The 19,451-nt window shown below is 31.8% G+C and overlaps 1 protein-coding gene across 2 annotated transcripts; it reads left to right on the top strand.

Annotated features, from left to right (window-relative positions):
* Positions 1-10,122: 10,122 nt before the first annotated feature.
* On the top strand, positions 10,123-19,404 carry LOC134723959 (uncharacterized). 2 transcript variants are annotated; one of them, XM_063587423.1, is made up of 2 exons: positions 10,123-10,337; positions 17,263-19,404. In XM_063587423.1, coding segments are annotated over exons 1-2 (1,209 nt in total). In that variant the 5' UTR covers positions 10,123-10,335; the 3' UTR covers positions 18,470-19,404. The 2 variants fall into 2 exon arrangements, with proteins under 2 accessions (XP_063443493.1, XP_063443494.1); XM_063587424.1 differs by lacking the exon at positions 10,123-10,337 and adding an exon at positions 14,232-14,352.
* The last annotated feature ends 47 nt before the right edge of the window (positions 19,405-19,451 follow it).

Genomic DNA, 19,451 nt, shown 5'->3' with positions numbered 1-19,451 from the left:
CAAAAATAGGCGTGTTATATAACATTGTGTAGAAAACTTAATTTAGATTTTACGACATATCAAATTTTAGTAGCCTTAGGGTTAACAACCGCAAAATCGGTATTTAACGGAATTTCGCAGAGGGCTTTTATTTTTCAAAAATGCGAGTGAAGTACCTTGTGATATTTTAAGGTTTATATGATCTTTATTTTCTGAGAACTCCCTCTTCTGAGACAAGTGCCTCTGTTCGAAGCGGATATTTTGCACAGCATTTTGCACGAACGTAGTTTTCGATTATGAACAGTTTCATTTTTTGTTGACCGACACCATTAAAAAGGTTAAAGGTAAGAATGATTCGGATTTATTTACCAATATCACGACAAATTATAGCTAAAACATTGACTAGATAGGATATAAGCAATGTTGTTGAAAACTTTACATTTCTGCGTTTCATTATGACGTCACAAGTTGTACTCATATTGATTTTTCACAAAATATATATATACGTCGACAGCAAAGATCTTTTAAAATAATGTTTGTGAAGACATTTCTCATGTCTCATTTGAATATTAAGCTTGTCGACGCTTGCGCTCTATGTTTCCTGGTCCTTTATTTGGTTGAAATTCAGCTGATTTTGTCAAATTTTACCAAAATCCCTTATGCTGACATTTTTGGGATGTAAAAATCAACGTGTTAGAATAAAACTTTGACAAAAACAGTTCTGTTCAACTTTCTCTCGTGTCTTTACGGCAACTTAAAACATGTATTGTCTTATTATTATGAACTTGATAATCGGGGCGAAATATGGCCTTTACCGAACTTACTACTTTCTGATTATAAATATTTCGCTCGAGTTGCATTAGCATTGATTAAGTATTTGGTTGAGAATTTAGAATACTGAATCTTCGTAATAATGACTTGAGTGCTGTACAACTTTGTACTTTTTTCACTTTCGATCTTTTATATCTGGGCGTCACTGGTGAGTCTTGTGTGGACAAGGCGCGTTTTTGGCGTATTGAATTTTAAACCTGATTCTTTTTGTTATCTATTAATCATGTTTTTCTTTGTCTAATATGTTCTCCTAATTATTTGTATTGTAGTCCTGTAATATTATGTTGTCATTTCAATGTTATATTTAACTTTGCTATTAAAGTGCGAGGTTTGGCATGCCACAAAACCAGGTTCAACCCACCACTTTTATTCCCCTTTAAAAGTGTCCTGTACCAAGTCAGGAAGATGGCCATTGTTATATTATTGTTCGTTTTTGTGTGTGTTGTACTTTAACGTTGAGTCGTTTGTGTTTTCTCTTATTTTGGAGATATTGAGATAAGACGTGGCACGGTACTTGTCTATCCCAAATTCATGTATTTGGTTTTCATGTTATATTTGTTATTCTCGTGGTATTTTGTCTGATGCTTGGTCCGTTTCTGTGTGTGTTGCGTTTCGGTGTTGTGTCGTTGTTCTCCTCTTATATTTAATGCGTTTCCCTCGGTTTTAGTTTGTTACCCCGATTTTGTTTTTTGTCCATGGATTTATGAGTTTTGAACAGCGGTATACTACTGTTGCCTTTATTTGAGATAAGTTCAAATAAGTTTTAACTGTAAGTTTCGTCATTTAATTGTAGAAAGTGAATATTTCTGAATTGGCCCTGCATGGTATATGTTCTTGATCAGGTTAATTGATTGGCCTTCTAAAATCGGGAATTATACAGCCATTCAATATCGCTGTAGTATTAAAAAATTATACATGTATACAGATTCAGATTCAATAGTTTATTAAAGTATCACCACTTGAACATTATACATTCCAATATACATATAAAACATTGCGTATAACATGAAATATTGGATAACATATATTAAACATATTGTATATTAAAATTAATAGTAAAATATTATTAGCTTCTAAATACTAAAACATATACAAGTGCCATTCTACTAGTATTAAGAATTATGAGAGACCAATATTAAAGGATTAATTATATACAATATTTTACACAGTTTTAAATCTATATATTATATCTAAGATTTAAAATACATCATTAGCTATATAATAAGATATAATATGAACAAAAAGTGACATAAAATTGAGAATGGAAATGGGGAATGTGTCTAAAAGACAACAACCCGACCATAGAAAAACAACTGTAACAGTGTTTTCCCCCGAATGAAACCGATATATCGACTAATAAAATCTAAAAGACATATACATATAGATGATAAAAATTGTAACAGATTTTAAATAAATAAAATGAAGCTTATTGCTATCTTTTTAAAAGAAGTTTGCTATTTCAAAGTTAAAAAAAAATTGATTTCCCTTAGGTAGTAGGTCTTTTTTGGCCCCAAAATATAGCTGTTTTACCAAATTGTTAAAATGTATACATTTAGTTATTATTAGACAGAAAAATGCTTCTGCTACATAAATTTGAGCTGTTTTTGACAATACGATGTACATTTATCGAGTACTATCACCATTAAGTCATGCTAAATTACTGAAATCTTCACAATTCTAGCATTTTTTTAAATTTTAGACGGATTCCGTGTAAAACGAAAGTGGCCGCATTCGTGTTCATCCAAAATATTAAAATGTAAGTCGTATTTGAGGATAATATATAACATATATAAAGATTGAGGATGAACACGGATGCGGCCACTTTCATTTTTGACAAAAACTATCTGTAAAGTGACATTTTTCAGCATATTTGATAGATTTGTCATATTTGAGCTTGAATCGGAGCGTTTTTAATGACTAAATTAGTTAAAATCTTTCACATAAATTAATTGAATCAAATATAATAGACACTCAAGTGTTTAAAAATTTGTCAACATCTTTCGTCAGATGAACCTGAAATTTGAGGCCAAAATCTGTTCTTACCGTACCTACTCCTTTTCCACGAAAAAAGATTATAAACAGTAAATTATAGATTAATGTGCAATTAATTGTTTCAGTTTTTCAGTATTTTTGCAATTTGATTACGTTTTGAATTTTCCTCGCAGTTCGGTATTTTTTTTACTGTTTACCCATATGGTTCATTTTTATAAAATAATGAAATGAGGTATGATGTCAATGAACTATCCATCTAAAAGATGATTGATACAATGGATTTAAGTAACTACATGTCATCTTTCCGCCATCAAAAATGGGAAACCCCATCTTAGTAAGTTATAATATATCCCCGATATGATAAAACATAAAAACAATCGACGGCCTGATTTATGACAATACATCAAACTTTAACCAAATTTATTTCATGTCGGTTCTGAATAAGCTTCTCTTATTGGATAAAAAGGGACCACATGACATTCATTATTCTTCAGTAATACATTCCATCGGTCATTAACAGACCGAAACGGACCAGAAAACCGGTCGTTAACGGATGTCCACCGAAAATGACCGATAGGACGTGGTTTCCGTCTGTTAATGCCCGTAGGGCCGATGATAATGACCGCTGGGGCGTGGTTTCTCTGTTAGATAAATATAATGTAAGTAAAAGTAACTGTTTAAGAAAAATTAGATAAAACCAAATTCTGTGACTATTATATTAACGTTAGTATTATAATTATTAAAGGATTAAAGTGTTGATAAAATAAGATTATGAAAGGAAAAACAGCTGGCGATATACTACCTACATCTTTCACATAATCAAAGACAAATCAAGAAGAATTTGAATATTAATTTAAATTAAGGAACGAAATTACCAAATTACAATAAACATATATAAACGTGTAACTGAGGAAAACAGACAGAAAGGGAAACGAAATATTTACAATTTTACTAGCAAAGGTATGAGACGTCTTCTGGCAGAGAGAACATTGATTAATTTTAAGAAATAGAAGAAACTGGTAATACACAAATAGTTAAAAAGAGCAGAAAATAGGACATCGAAGGTTATAAGCAAAGACAGCCAAGTAATTTATGTTGTAAGCACGCTCGTCCTAAGAGTACAGAGGATAGCCGAAGGGTTTTCCGGCATTTGTTTCACTCTTAGTATCAAACTAAGTTTTAAAGTTTCAGTAAAACATTTTAAAGATAAAAAAAAACAAATGTACAAAAAAGACTTTTTCGTTTATTTTTTTACCTAAAATAAGCAGTTAGTTTTCTCGTCTGAATTGTTTTACATTGTCATGTCGAAGCCTTTTATAGCAGACTATGCGGTATGGCTTTGCTAATTGTTGAAGGCTGTATAGTGACCTATAGTTGTTAATTTCTGTGCAGTCATTTTGGTCTCTTGTGGAGAGTTGTCTCATTGGCAATCCTACCACATCTTCTTTTTATATATTTAAATCATTTTACAAGACATTAAATTGTTTTTTAGTCATTTTTTGTTGTTGCAGATAGTTCTTTGCAAAAATCAAAAATTGTTAATGTATTTAAAATTTATTATCAACGGCATTTTGCATCTGATCGCTGGTGAGTTGATTCTCTGTTTAGAGAGGTGTCCCTTCAATAAAACATTTTCCTGTTTTCAATATCGTATCGGTAAGTTGTTGAATTGTTTACAATATGTTTTGGTAAATTATAAAATTATAGAAAACTTGATTCAGTATTCATATACCGAAAAATTGCACTAAATGAATTGCATTATTGGTACGACTTGTTTAACTTCATAGAAATCGTACAACTACTCGAGTTTGCATTGGACATTTTGAATCTCTGAAAATTTTCTGAAACATGGTTCCTCAGTGAAATAAACATAATAGTTTTTGAATAACTGGTCATTATCGTGATATATGGACTGCCCGTAGGAAAGTGGTATTAACTGAGACAGCGATAATGACATCGCCTTCGGCTCAGTCATTATCACATCTTAGTCAATACCACTGTCCTGTGGGCAGTCCATATATAACGATAATGACCAGTTATTCAAGAACTATTATATAAATAACAAACAGTAACCAACAACAACCACTAAGTTGCATGCTACTTACTTGTGACAAGCCCATATAGAATGGGCGGTGTTATATAGTTTTGTGAGCGCTTAACCTGTGAGAGAGATGTAACAGCCAAACAAAAGAGTGTTCAGAATGACCTATATCATCAGATTTGCACGAAGCATAAGAAACTATAACATGAACATAAAATAACACATAGAGTAAATGTCTAAGAATTTCTCGTCGCAGCTGAAATCGAGTTAGAGGCCAAGGACAATACATCATAAATCATGATTCTCAAGTTTAATAATTAATATATCAACCAGCTGTACGAATTGTGTACGAAGATGACACAATCAAGTGAGCAAATTATGTACAATACCTAAACAAAAGTGCATAATATTGACAGTAAGAATGACCATAAGTTTTTGTTAATGTATAGTTAGAAAATTGAGATTGGAAACGGGGAATGTGTCAAAAAGACAACAACCTGACCCGGCCGCAGGGCACAAATCTACAAACACCAAGAGAAAATCTTGCACCTGAAGGCGGGCTTCAGCTGGTTCCTAAACAAAATTATGTTCTAGTTAAGCGAAATAAACGTCGCATATAACTCTGAAAAAACCATAAATAAACCTAGTAAATTAGAAAAAATACAAGACAAACAAAGGTCATACGCTCCTGACTAGGGACAGGCGGAAACATACCGTCCAGAACTCGACTTAACCGGTTGAAAGATTAATCTTATCTACCAAAACTGATTAAGTTGTGTTTCAATTTATTAAAACAAAATCAACGTATTAATCGCACCAATGTATAAAAGATATCTATGTGTTAGCCACATAACCTATTCCTAACGTTGATGTTCATTTAAATTAAAGGCTTATGGCAAATAACAGTCCATATCGGTCAGATCAATATAAATCATTGTTTCATTATATAGTTAATCAGTAGATATCATCTCATTACCGTGTGTATATTTTAATACGCATATGGTATTATTTGATGTTAAAAGGGTAAATAACACAACTGATAGCTTACTAGTTTTACTTTTTCCTGTATAATTTTTTATATTTTTTACAGTGGGTTTTTTTCATGTTATTAGCTAAAAACCGTTTAAAGAAACGATGTAGCATGGTTTTCATAAAAAAAAATATTATACTTAGCATGCTTCTAGTATTATTTACTGGTCGGTGTGGATTACTAAAACAATTACAATAAGACAAATGTTGTTTCAAAAACAACAGTACTGAAAACAATCTATCCTTTACGGGTAGAGTTTACATAGATAAATTAAGTCGTATGAGAAAAGCAAAATGTGTATGTTAAATTTGATGTATGCCTTTTTGTGCTTCTTCGTTACAATTGTTGTTTGTATAGTGATATTATTATAAGATGATAACACAATATTGAATGCTGTACCCCTATTTTTGACATTTTTACTCTTTGAGTATGTTTGTTTTGTTCATGCATCGTTGACAATGAAATGTAATTTGATGCGACTGTCATACAAGTGAGAGGTTTAGCTAGCTATAAAACCAGGTTCAATCCACCATTTTCTACATTAGAAAATGCCTGTACCAAGTCAGGAATATGACAGTTGTTATCCATTCGTTTGATGTGTTTTGACGTTTGATTTTGCCTTTTGATTTTGGATTTTCCGTTTTTAATTTTCCTCGGAGTTCAGTGTCCAAAACACAAATCATAAAAAAGATTATGCAAAAATTGTCAGAACCACGAAATAATTCATCTATGAATATAAAACTCATCCCAATCAAGAAAAATAAATGCATCATGAAAAAAAAGTAAAAACACAAAAATACTGAACTCCGAGGAAAATTCAAAACGGAAAATCCAAAATCAAAAGTCCAAAAACATCAAACGAATGGATAACAACTTTTGTGTTTTTACTTTTTTTTCATGATTCATTTATTTTTCTTGATTGGGATGAGTTTTATCTTTATAGATGAATTATTTCGTTGTTCTAACAATTTTTGCATAATCTTTTTTATGATTTGTGTTTTGGACACTGAAGTTCATGGCTTGCCCATATCATCGAAATCCACGACAGCTGTCATTAAAATGTATTATTATGTTGGTATAACTTTCCTTGCATAACGTCTGTTAATGTCAGCGTCAGGTTCATTACTCAAGTCTCGTAACTATAAGTTTTCAAAGTTGGGATTCCAGATTTACCAAAACCAAAAATAATAGTGTAATATAAGTTAGGTATAATCCGCTACTCTCCATAAGGGTACGGGATCGGCCGGGTTGAGAGAATGATAAGTTTGTAGTAAATTGATCAAGTCGAAGCAAACTAGATCAGGGGGTTGACATTTAGAATATTGCGTCTTTAAATCTGACCTTCAAAGTCCCATAATTGTGGTGATATCATTTATAATCAAACTAAAAAATTAATGTTGAAATCAAAATATGTTGCTTAAAAAAAATGTAAAAACTATTAACAGTAAGATTTGGTTTTTGTAGGAAGTGTTCATGGACATACCTACCGAATACCGTAAACGGACAGAAAGTCACAAACATTTTGTTTTATAACTGTTGTAATATATAAGATAAAATTGAGAGTGGAAATGGGGAATGTGTACACTCAACCCTACCAAAGAGCAGACAACAGCCAAAGTCCACCAATGGGCCTTCAATGCAGCGAGAAAGTCAAGTACCCAGAGTGCTTCAGTTGCCCCTTAAACAAAAATGTATACTATGTCAGTGTTGATGGAATATACACAAGAAACTAAAATTAAAAATCATACCAGACTAGCAAAGGCCAGATGCTTCTGAGTTGGGACAGGTGCAAAAATGAGGAATGTTTTTGAAATAATTTCTTTTTATAAAATAAATTCCTTTTTAACAATTTAAAAAAATTGTTCAAACACTCAGCAATGCGCAACAAACACAAATTTTAAAGGAGTTCGAGTCCGATGTAAGAATAGATATCAAAAGAAACTAAGGCAGCAACCATTTGATGTTTTTTTTAGAAAAATAAGTTTGTTTCCAGTTTTTGGAGAAATTGTTTGTTTCAGCCTTAGCTGCCACTATATGTGATGCTAAAACTGAAAGAAAAAAATGTTTTCATCTTGTCGCCAAAAAAATAGATTGTTTTTCGAAAAAAATAGTTTGCGTAGAAAAAAAACCCTGGCAACAGTATTGGAATTATATTCCTTCTGAATAAGTTTGTTGTTCATTAAGTTAGCTCTTTCGTGTTTTGTAAAGAATATTTCCATTAAAGATTGGATATGAAATACCTAAACATATAAGATGCTTGTATGTTGGTTTATACATGTTTGTATTTACAAATGATGTCCTAGTACCGATGAAAAAAGTAAGTGTGTTGTAAATGCTAATGATCAGATATATCTATCATTGTTTTGTTTTTTAGCTTTTGGTGTGTCCTTGCCCCAAAACAAATTGATAGCTTTATTTTCTAAATCTTTTTTCATTATTCAGCAGAACTTCAGTAGAACTTTACGACTAGAAAATGTAAATATTAGCCACTGGACGTTACATAAAAACTATACAATTTATTCAAAGTACTTTAATATTACAGAAGGACATGGGTAGAACTTAATGCCGGCTCCGCTTCGGTGGGAGCATACAAAGTTGTTTGATAAAATTAAGAAAAGAGCAGACAACAGCCGAAGGCCACCAATGGGTCTTCAATATAACGAAAAACTCCCGCATCCGGAGACGAACTTTAGCTGGCCCCTACACAAATATGTATACTACTTCAGTAATAAGCCCAACTATTTTCTTACACATTTTTAGCATTTAACGCAATTTAATTCATATCTTTGATATTTTTATTTTAAAATTTATACAGAACACCAGATCGACTTCTTCGACTGTCAAAGGGCTATGACTCAAACTTAAATCCTGGTAAAGAGTCAACAGAATTAGCATGCATTTTTCCAATATATGCGGTTATTTATTTCATTATCATTTTTTATTAAATACATTCTTTTTCAATCATTTTGGTAATTTGGGTGTACATCTTGAAAGCTTTTAGCATTTTCGGACTTTTCTTCTACTTGACCGATCACAGACACGTCAGGACCAAGTATACATGTCCGATATAGCTGAAAACAACCCATGGAGTCATGGTTTTAATCTAGCGTAGTAGTATCCGTTCGACTGCACCTACCCAAATGGCAAAGTGTGTATATATAATTGTATCACGAGATCACAAAATGTTGCAGCTGATCTTACTTTTTTGTATTTAACGTGTCCAAGGTATACACGTCAACCTACTCACATCTCAAAAATAAATAAAAAAAGATAATGGCGATATCCTATATATGTAAAATAATGCCTAATGTAACATATACTGCGTTACAACTCTAGATTCGATTGTTGTCGTAGGTTGCTATCTGTCATATCTTCTTTCTTTTTAGCGTATTTAGATTCTACCATGTATTCATTTATAGCTCACCGTTTGTGGTGCGGATTTCTCTCGTCGTTGAAGTCCATTCGCTTACATTTAGTTGCTTAAATACTAGGCGAATTTTTAGGGGGTCTCATGTCACGGAAAGAGTTTAGAATTCAAAGGTTATTATTGGGAGTATTTTACTGATACTCGATTAATTTATCTTTATATACGCACTATAACAATTATACTGACATGCAAACAAAATATGTCTATCTACTAAATTGCCCAAATTTAAATAAGAATATCAAAGCCTATCAAAGGTCTGTCATCACCACCATTCCCATACCTGACAAAAGCACATTTAAATATGCCAAAAGACAATCGTTAACCTTTCGTGATTCCTGATTGGAACAGAGACATACATGTAAACGTTCCTGGATTCATATATTATTATGTTCTATTTCCTAAATTTCGGGTTTCTCAGATTTTACCTTATTATACAATACTTAGAATTTACCTTTACTCGTTACGATTTCGACGAAAAATTAAGAATAAGCTGGTTGCATTTTACAGTTGTATGTAACAACGGATTTTTTAATAGTATAACATCATTTAGATGCTTTAAAATTTAGTTAAATATCCCTTTACATTGTGTTAAAACTTTATTTATAATTACAAATCTTTTGTTGACACGGTTTAAAAAAAAAGAAGCAATTATATGAACAAAGTTTGAAATCAAGATTTAAATTTGTGTATTTGATCAGCTTGAATGAGGCAATATATAAAATAAACAAAGGAAAATTGCATAAACCTCTTGAGCTAACAATTTACCTGACCAAAAGTTTACCTGTCAATTATCAGATAATTATAACCGAAATAAGACACATATTTGGGTAAACATAGGACAAAGTGTTCTTCAAAGACTTCGATTGTTTGTAAACTAAATCGTCTTCGATTTACTTAGTAAATCACCCTTTATTGTTGAAAGTAAAAGATTGTATGAATATATGAGGCCGTGAGATGAACACGATTTGGATATATAAGATTATCAAAAAATGTCATAATGTAGATATAAAATCGATTGTTTCAAGAGGTAATTAAATGTAAGTACATATTATTTTTTTTTTTTTAAAGAAAACGGTTAAGAGGTTACAATTTTATCTGTTTGATTTCCGAAATTTTTGTCATTGATTCTCATATTTAATAATGGATTGCACAAATCGCTGTCGATCATACATGATTTACTACATTTATAAACTGTATTTAATCCTTCAATTCACATATATATTTCACTTAAATATTCTCATATATTTTACCTCGAAAAAAATGTTGAGTTATGAGTAAAAGCCAACAGTTTCAGGACGGACATGATTTTACCTTAATTAGATATAAGAAGATGTGGTATGAGTGCCAATTAGACAACTCTCCATCCACGTCACAATTTATAAAAGTAAACTATTATAGGTCAACGTACGTTTCTATATTCCGTTTGAATTATTTGTAACATGTTCCTGTGCTGTTGTTTTCATCGTTTTCGAAAAGAATATAAACAGTTGTCTTTTGTTTATGTAATATATACGTGTTTCTCGTTTTGTTAATATAGATTATACCGTTAGTTTTCCCGTATGAATGATTTTACACTAGTAATTTTGGGGCCCTTTATAGCTTGTTGTTCAGTGTGAGCCAAGGCTCCGTGTTGAAGGCCGTACTTTAACCTATAATGGTTTACTTTTTAAATTGTTATTTGGATGGAAAGTTGTCTCATTGGCACTCACACCACATCTTCCTATATCTATAGACATCATTGACCAAGCAATATGATATTCTCTGCAAGACAAAGATTAAAAGATATAACTAATAGATAATCTACTGACCCAGTTTTCCATGGATTAAACGGCGAAATGAACATAAATAGGAACTAAATAAATCTACGTATCTTTAGAACTTGGTAATGCCTTTTCGTATCGGTCAATAATATATGGAAAGAAATTCAATGTAACCGCAATATAATGCATGTTTTGCGGGAGATTCGAAGAAGTACATATATAAAAGAAAGTAAGGTATCATGATTCCCTATACATAAATGAGACAACTATCATATATGGGCCAAGCACATAGTTTACAACATATGCTGGAGTTGAAACATGCGTGTAAACGCTCACTTTGGGTAGTGCTGTAATAGTCCAACGCTAAAACAAACTGTAAACGTCATTTGAAAAGGGTTCGACTTTCTAGAATGGAACTGGGCACCAAACGCATTGACAAAACATACGAAGTGACGATGCTAAACTACAACGAAGTTTTTCTCATGCTATACCAATGATCATTACAAATTCATATATATTTTTTATTTTCATCATCAGCAGTCAGCATCTTTGACAGTGACGTGTGCATAAAATATAAGATGAATTTTCAAAGTTTGAGATAACTGCACGTGAATATCTGTAATTTTGACTTCAGGATGTTTGCTCCTCTACTTTTTGAATTTTTGCTAGATTTTCGAAATCCTCTGGTTTTAACATTGTATTAACATTAAACAAGATTTGTCCACTAACCCCTACTTTTCTTTTCATATTTTTATTACATATTATTTTAACAGCCATATTTCAAAATCTAATGAAATCCTTTTTTTTCATATTTTTTTAAACAAAAAATGTGCCACTGTTAATGAAACAAAAATCTAGAGAGAATTATTTCCCGCCAAATTTTTTAACAGCTTATATCTCGAAAACAAGCACACGGACCCTCCATTTTTCTGCTTTTTTGTTTCTTTATTTATATACTTTCAATTTACAACAGTCTTTTAAAAAGCTTGTTATTTTTAAACAGAGTAGCGAACATTCTTAAAGTGAATAACGATGTCTTTTGACTTTGTGCATGTACTGTTGTTCGTTCGACAGAACTAGACGTAACAAAAAAGAAAGAAAATATTAAAATATGGTAATCTATATACGGATTGAAGTGACCAAAGACATTTCATCTATGTGTAATGGAACTTTGATATATCTCTTTTGAAGCACTTAAAAGGAATTTTACACCGTGGTGTGAATATTTTATCATTATCAAGTATGATATTTTAGCCTGTGAATTTTGTCTCATTATTGATATAATGAACAAACACACAAAGTTCATTTTAATATATAGATGTGTTAACATCTTATCTCGTCGTCAAGGAACCGTCATAAAGCGTTAATACTAGTGACTTTGTTGCAGTAATTATATGAAACAATGGCTGAAAGATTTTAAATGGTTTTATTGTATTGTTATCAGAACAATGTCACATAATTTAGTTAGTAGTAAACAAATACAGTAGGTTCACATAAAGATTAGACAAATGCAGGAGTTTTAAAAATATCACAATAACCTGTAATCATTATTTCAGATAAAAGAAATGTTCGTGACAAAAAATGTCAATAATGTTAAAAAATGCTTCAACGCAATATCATTTAGAATGATGTTTTATAAATTAATAGTTCGGACATTTAAGCGATTATCACTAGATTCCAGCAATTTTTTTTCCTGCTTTTTAATCGTGCATCCTATTGACTGGTTATTCTCATAGATGAACACGTCTGCATGAATGATGAATGCCCAATTATGGTAGCCACAATCCCGTCTTCTTTTCTTTAATTTAGTTAAAACATATTTGTTTATAGTAGATTGGGAAACAAGTTTTGCAACTTATATTAATCCCTTTCCACTTTGAGGGTGCGAGTGCTGCCTTGTAGCGGCATTAGCCTACTCTTTTTCGAAATCTACAAGGGTGTCTGTAACGTGCAAGAGATTTGACTCTCTCTTAAAAACGTTCTCTCTTAACACGGGTCAGCCATTTATCGTCCCCTTCCGACGGACTATCATCGTTTCCTCAAAACCATACTCGCAAATGGTGTCAAGGGAGATCCGAAAAAAAGAAATTCTTTTCTTTGATTATGAAATCAACGGTTGAGAATCTTGAACTCGATGGATGCTATACTTATGAAGCAGGATTTGCTTATCGTACGGTAGCACCTGTGTTCACAACAGTTTGTGATCCTGACACTCAGACTTAGCAACTATATGCAACTTGTGCCTTCTGAACATTTTTCAGATCGTCGTCTTTTGTTTTTTACCATGTCGTTGTCATTTTTCTCGACTTCGGTATTGTTCGCTCTCGTTTTATATTTACAACCACTTGACATGCGAAGATTATATTCTGAATAGAATCTCGCAACTCAATGTACAAAGATACAGACTAAATATTTCGTGTACTCAAGACAAAGTTGGTTAAACAATCAATTTCGCATCTTTTTTAATATATTGTACTAACTTCAGTAATAAATACGGGTTATTTATTGTAGATTGAAAATAATGTTAACCCTTTTCAAATGCCTGTGTCACATAAATATAACAACCTCTATAGTAGCTCAGTACATCGTTCAAATACGTTAAAAAATACTAAAATATAATGTTCCGATATATAATCTTTTTTTACCCTTTCGAACGTTACCTTTATAATGATCCATACTAAAGAAATTTGATAGTAAAAAATCTTTAAATTGCTTTGTAAAAATATACCACTTTTCGGTATCTGAGGTTTTTTAAACGAATTAGATCAATTTAGTAATATATAATTTATATCAAGCACAGATTTATCAAGTTCTATATCAAATTTCACGGTATAAGGGGCGATCGGAAGAAAGAGTACGTACTAGTACTTTTATACAGACAAACAGGGAAGAGGAAAATGTAACAAGTACATTCTATTTTGTCATTCTGAAAATAATTGACAAGCAGAATTTAATAAAAATGTCAGAATAATTCATGATCACGATGTGTGTTGTCACCCAAACTATTCAATACACAAACTTAACTATGTTAAATTTTAACTATGTATCATGATTTGTCGACTAATAATGTAGTATTTTATCAGATATACCCTTTAGTTCTTCTCTTATCACTTACTTTAATAATGAGATCTTTTTGTCAAATTTAAATCTTCACGACAAATCAATGTTCGTTTACTATAATGGGTTCCTATAATGCAACTTTAAAACTTTAAAGTTGACACAATGAGCATCATGCTTAACTTAATGTTTCAAAATGGAGTTTATATCTTCTGAGATTTTCTCATGTCAACATGTAAGTAGATTCTATTTTATTACACTTTGAAATTAGATTCTGTTATACATTCAATTAAAAATGCATATATATTAGAATTATACTAAGAGTGGAAGTGGTATTAATGAAATATTTTAGTTTTAATAGTTAAAACATCTTCGAAATTTGCTTTCAAATGTGTATATTACGGGTGGGGCAAATTGGTGCTGTTTTCCTATTACTTTTTTATAAATGAAAATGTAGATTACCTATGATAAACTATAGTGAGAAATTAAACAATGATATGAAAATGTTTTCTAATGTGGACATTCTACATCATTAAGTTAAATGGGCTCATCGTTCTTTATTAAGAGTCATTATTATATACATAGTGCAGAATTAACTGTAGGAATTCGTGATAGTGTAGCATTTGCGAATAGGTCACGTGTAATAATTTGACACAAAAACGAAATTGTTTTTTATCTGCAAAGTACATTAGACCAACGCCAAATATATTGAGTTGGGTTTAGGTTTCATATTAGCATTTGATTAATAAATTATAATGTGAGGTACACTTAAAGTAATCATTCGTTTATGTTCGATTTCATTGGAACAACCTGAATGCAGTGTACTCGCCTTGAGTGTGGGAGGTCTTGGTCTCAAAATTGCTTAATTCAGTGTCATGCTTTCACAGTAGTTCAACTCATGTGTGCTCTGTCAATAATCATTCGATTATACAGGTTTAAAAAACAGATAGGAAAATATCAAGAGACACTCCAAACTCATAATTTAAAGAGAAACTCACAACACCATAACAACAAAAAAAACAAGTCCACAAGACTCCGTAAAATTTCAAGACTGATAGTTTTCATTTGTTGATGTAAATCAGACATTTTTAAAAGTTTGTAATTAACTTTATTTTAATTGTATTACTGGATGTAATTTATGTGGCAAGTGGTCCATCTAGAGAAGGGGTGCTTTGTTTTTCATCGGAGTTGAACCTTTTTCGTTTGAATTTTAAATTAGTTCGCCTTATGTACATGTGTTTGTCGTATACATTGACCCATGAGACTAAATGAACATTGAATTAACTTTGTTTTCAACCCCGTGAACTAAGCGGTTTTGTTAGCATGTTGGTCTTAATTTATTTCACGCGTACATAAATTTGGCTTCTCAATGTTAAACACCAACAATCAATCAATCAAATGATTTAAACAACATATAGCATTTCCAATATATACTTATACCATGGGATTTACACATTTGTTAACTAGTCTGTATGATGACCTATACATATTTTAACACATAACAATAGGGGTAAACCAGAAAACACTGTTAAAGATCCAAACATGCTACCCACACTGATCTGTGTCCACACTTTAAATCATGCTTGAAAAAAATTGAGTATTTTTTTATTTATTTTAATTGATGAGTAAAGAAGGGCATCCTTATCCAAAACCAAATTATATGGAAAGTAGAAAAATGTATTGTCCTTTGAATACAAAAAGTGTTCTTTTGTAAAAAAAAAATACGATAACATTCTATTTACGATATTATAATTGAGAAAGGAAATAGGGAATGTGCCAAAGCGACAACAACCCGACCATGCATAGAGCAGACAACAGCCGAAGGCCACCAATGGGTTTTCAATGTAGCGAGAATCTCCTGCACCCGGAGGCGTCCTCCAGCTGGTCCCTTAAAAATCATGTATACTAGTTCAGTGATAATGGGCGTCATACTGAATAAATTAAAAATTGTACAAGACTAACAATGGCCAGAGGCTCCTGACTTGGGACAGGCGCAACATTGCGGCGGGGTTAAACCTTTTCAATGAGATCTCAACCCTTCCCCTTTACTTATAGCCAATGTGAATGTAGGAAAGTAAACGCATAACAATACGCACATTAAAATTCAGTTCAAGAGAAGTCCGACTCCGATGTCAGAAGATGTAACAAAATGACAAAAATACATTAATAACAACAGACTACTAGTAGTTAACTGACATGCCAGCTCCAGACCTCAATTAAACTGATTGAAAGAGTACATGTATGTCTTCATCATATGACTATCAGGCACAATTCCTGCCGTTAGGAGTTTAGTATCGTGTTATCATAAAATATATGAGAAGAACATAACCCGTGCCATGCCAAAAACTGTTTTTAAATAAATGTGTTTAGTTCCGACGCAAAGACCCTATAAGTTAATCAATATTTAAGCCAAAATATGCAATCTTTAATGACCTGACAACAGTATATATATCGTCACTATATTCCTTCTTAATAAGTCTTTTTAAAGGTTTTGTAAGCTTTTGAGGTGAATACTGTGTGCTTTGTAAAGAATATAACAATAAAAAATTGGATGTGAAATACCTGAACGTTATGTAAAAATTTAGTAAATGTTTTGACTACTGTAGTGTGTGATATCGAAAACCCTGGTGAAATAATTTGTCTTCAACAGGAATATTCAGTGCCGAATATTTTATTTTTCTTGTTTAATTGAAATATGCAAAATTGTTATGCTAAAAAATCTGTTATTTCCAAAAATTAATTAATTTTAACAACATTCAGATTGAAACGAATACAGGGAAAATTTTCTTTGCAAAAAAAGAAGAATACGTTGCACACACACAAACACTTACATACACCACCATACTAAATATTATAAAATGATACAATCATATACTGTTTTAATGAAATCAAATATTCGTGGTGCTATCTAGTGCTTTCTAAATGAAATACGTTCAATTAAGTTTAAAAACAAGGTTAAAAAGTATAATTTAATGAAATGCACCTCAGAAAATCTTGTATTGCAATTTTCTAAATGAAATCTTGAAAAAATCAATGAATGAAATAATCACAAAATCTATGAACAAAAAGTGCTGTATACACCCACCAATGATACAGCAGCAAAAAGACACCCGTAACCAAAACGATTTTATTTTATCTATTTCAGGTACGTGGCAACCGTGAGGAAATCCAAACCTGAAAGATGTGAGCCATTAAATCGACAGATGACGGTTCGGATTCTTAGACACGAATATCTTCCGTCTCTTCATCGACAGAAAACTGAAAAACTTCCACAAACACGTCTTCGAGATGAAATTAATTTGACGCTTGAGACTGTCCTTAAAGAGGACATAAAACCTTTGGAATCAACAAAGAAACAGTTTCTAATATGCATGAATTCGCTTCATGGGAATTTGAAAACAAATCCCTTCAAGTTGGAAATGAAAGAAAGTCCAATATATTGTGGTGATATTCCACCATGGAAACCGCTAGATCCGACAATACCCTCGTATTTAGTTCCCTTAAAAGTCGGCAAAATGGAAGGGCGTCAACTTGAAGCCGGATATGCAGTGTTTCCGATGCCAAAGGAGAAAACAGAACTAAGTGTAAAGGTTTATAATTTAGAACTTAGATCAGAAGACCGACTTCATCTTTGTCCTAGAAAAACGGTTATGTCAGTTTATAAGGTATTCTCGTGGGCAATACAGAAATTAAATCGACACTACACTTCAATGACCTTTGAGACTTCCGGTACAGGAAGACATAGTGCGATGATGGACCTCGATTTAAAACTTGAATTTAGAGACGATGTGCCGCATTTACTTCTGGTTTTACCAGAAGGTCAACTTGTCGAAATTATCCCTGCAATAGCTGTGACAAAACGCGGCCCTTTTTACATAACACGTCCATTTGAAAATGATATTAATCCAAAATCGGATATGAGATGGAGGATAAATTACTCCATGAACGAAGAAGCAATAATGCGCGCTATTGCGACAGGAGATAAACTTCAGAGATTAAACGCTGCTAAGCTTCTGGCCTACATTTGTCGGAAGGAATGGCAATTAAGATATATCACATCTTATCATATTAAAACTGTTCTTCTGCACGAGTCAGACTTTGAAATTGATTCTACTCCGCGTTGGCAGCGATTTTCAATGGATGATTGTTTAAAAACTTTAATACGACGTCTTCAAGATTACGTAAGACGAAAAGATCTTCCACACTTTTTCGATGAAGATATTAACTTATTTGAGCATATTCCTAACCGTGCATTCACTTTTATGAGAACTGCTTTAGACCGATTACTTCGAGAGGACGAGGAACTAGCCAGAGTTGTTCAAAGAACACGACTTCCAAAAATTGTATATTAATCATTTTTGTTTAACTATTTATTTATTCGATGAGGGTTTCGATACTAAATTATTCATTATTGCTTCAAATGTCATTGATGTTTAATCGTTACTTTTCAAGCAAAGCAGCGCAGCAGATAAAATATATTCATTATTAGATATTCACATGTGTATATCTGTTTGTCTTTATTAAGTTTGAAAAACCCACACAATTAACTATCTTTTAAGACAATTATATTTATTTGAAATTTCAAATACACAATAATGCCAACTGGCGAAACTTTCTATAAGGGAAGAACTTATTAAGGAAAAACGTCTTGAAATTGTTATTTGCTATAATTGTTTTCTCTGCTAAACTTTTATCTTTTTCTAAATATTTATTCATATTTTTTAAAGAAAAGAAAACAATGGCTTTAAGAAATTGAATGAGACAACGAGACGAAGGAAGTATAAATGTATATACATAAACAAAGAAAGAAATTCCTGCAAAATTTAAGACAAAATGATAATCAAGAAAATACTGTTCCAAATCTTTTTCTCTAGATATAGAGATTTAAATGCCTCCCGTTGTTGACTTCAATTTTTGGAAAACTTTCTTATATAAAGTGTTTCTCGAATGGTAGTTCCCCTGTGTGGATGTGGATATTAAGTGATAGTTTGACCTTATAAATGTGTTCTGGGTTTGTTATTGTGTTGTAGATGATTGGTATAAAGGTGAGTGATTGATGATACAATGTTATTAATTTTATTATACAAAAATAAAATAGTTTGTTTTTAGAAAATCCTGTATTTATTTCAGCATAACATGACCCCAGCAAGTCTACATGGGCATGATGAAAACCAGTGTTTATTCATGTACATAAAGTCCTAAAATGGAAAAACAAATATTGGAACTTTTACACAGCTCAATATTCGGTCTCCTTGTTTTGAACTGTAAAATTTTTAAATGCAGGCCAGTCGAGTCATTAAGACAATAATTAATGTAATCGTCTCCAAATTCTAC

Source organism: Mytilus trossulus, chromosome 1 (genome assembly GCF_036588685.1).
Source record: "Mytilus trossulus isolate FHL-02 chromosome 1, PNRI_Mtr1.1.1.hap1, whole genome shotgun sequence".
Taxonomy (NCBI): domain Eukaryota; kingdom Metazoa; phylum Mollusca; class Bivalvia; order Mytilida; family Mytilidae; genus Mytilus; species Mytilus trossulus.
This window is presented reverse-complemented; position numbering and strand designations above follow the sequence as displayed.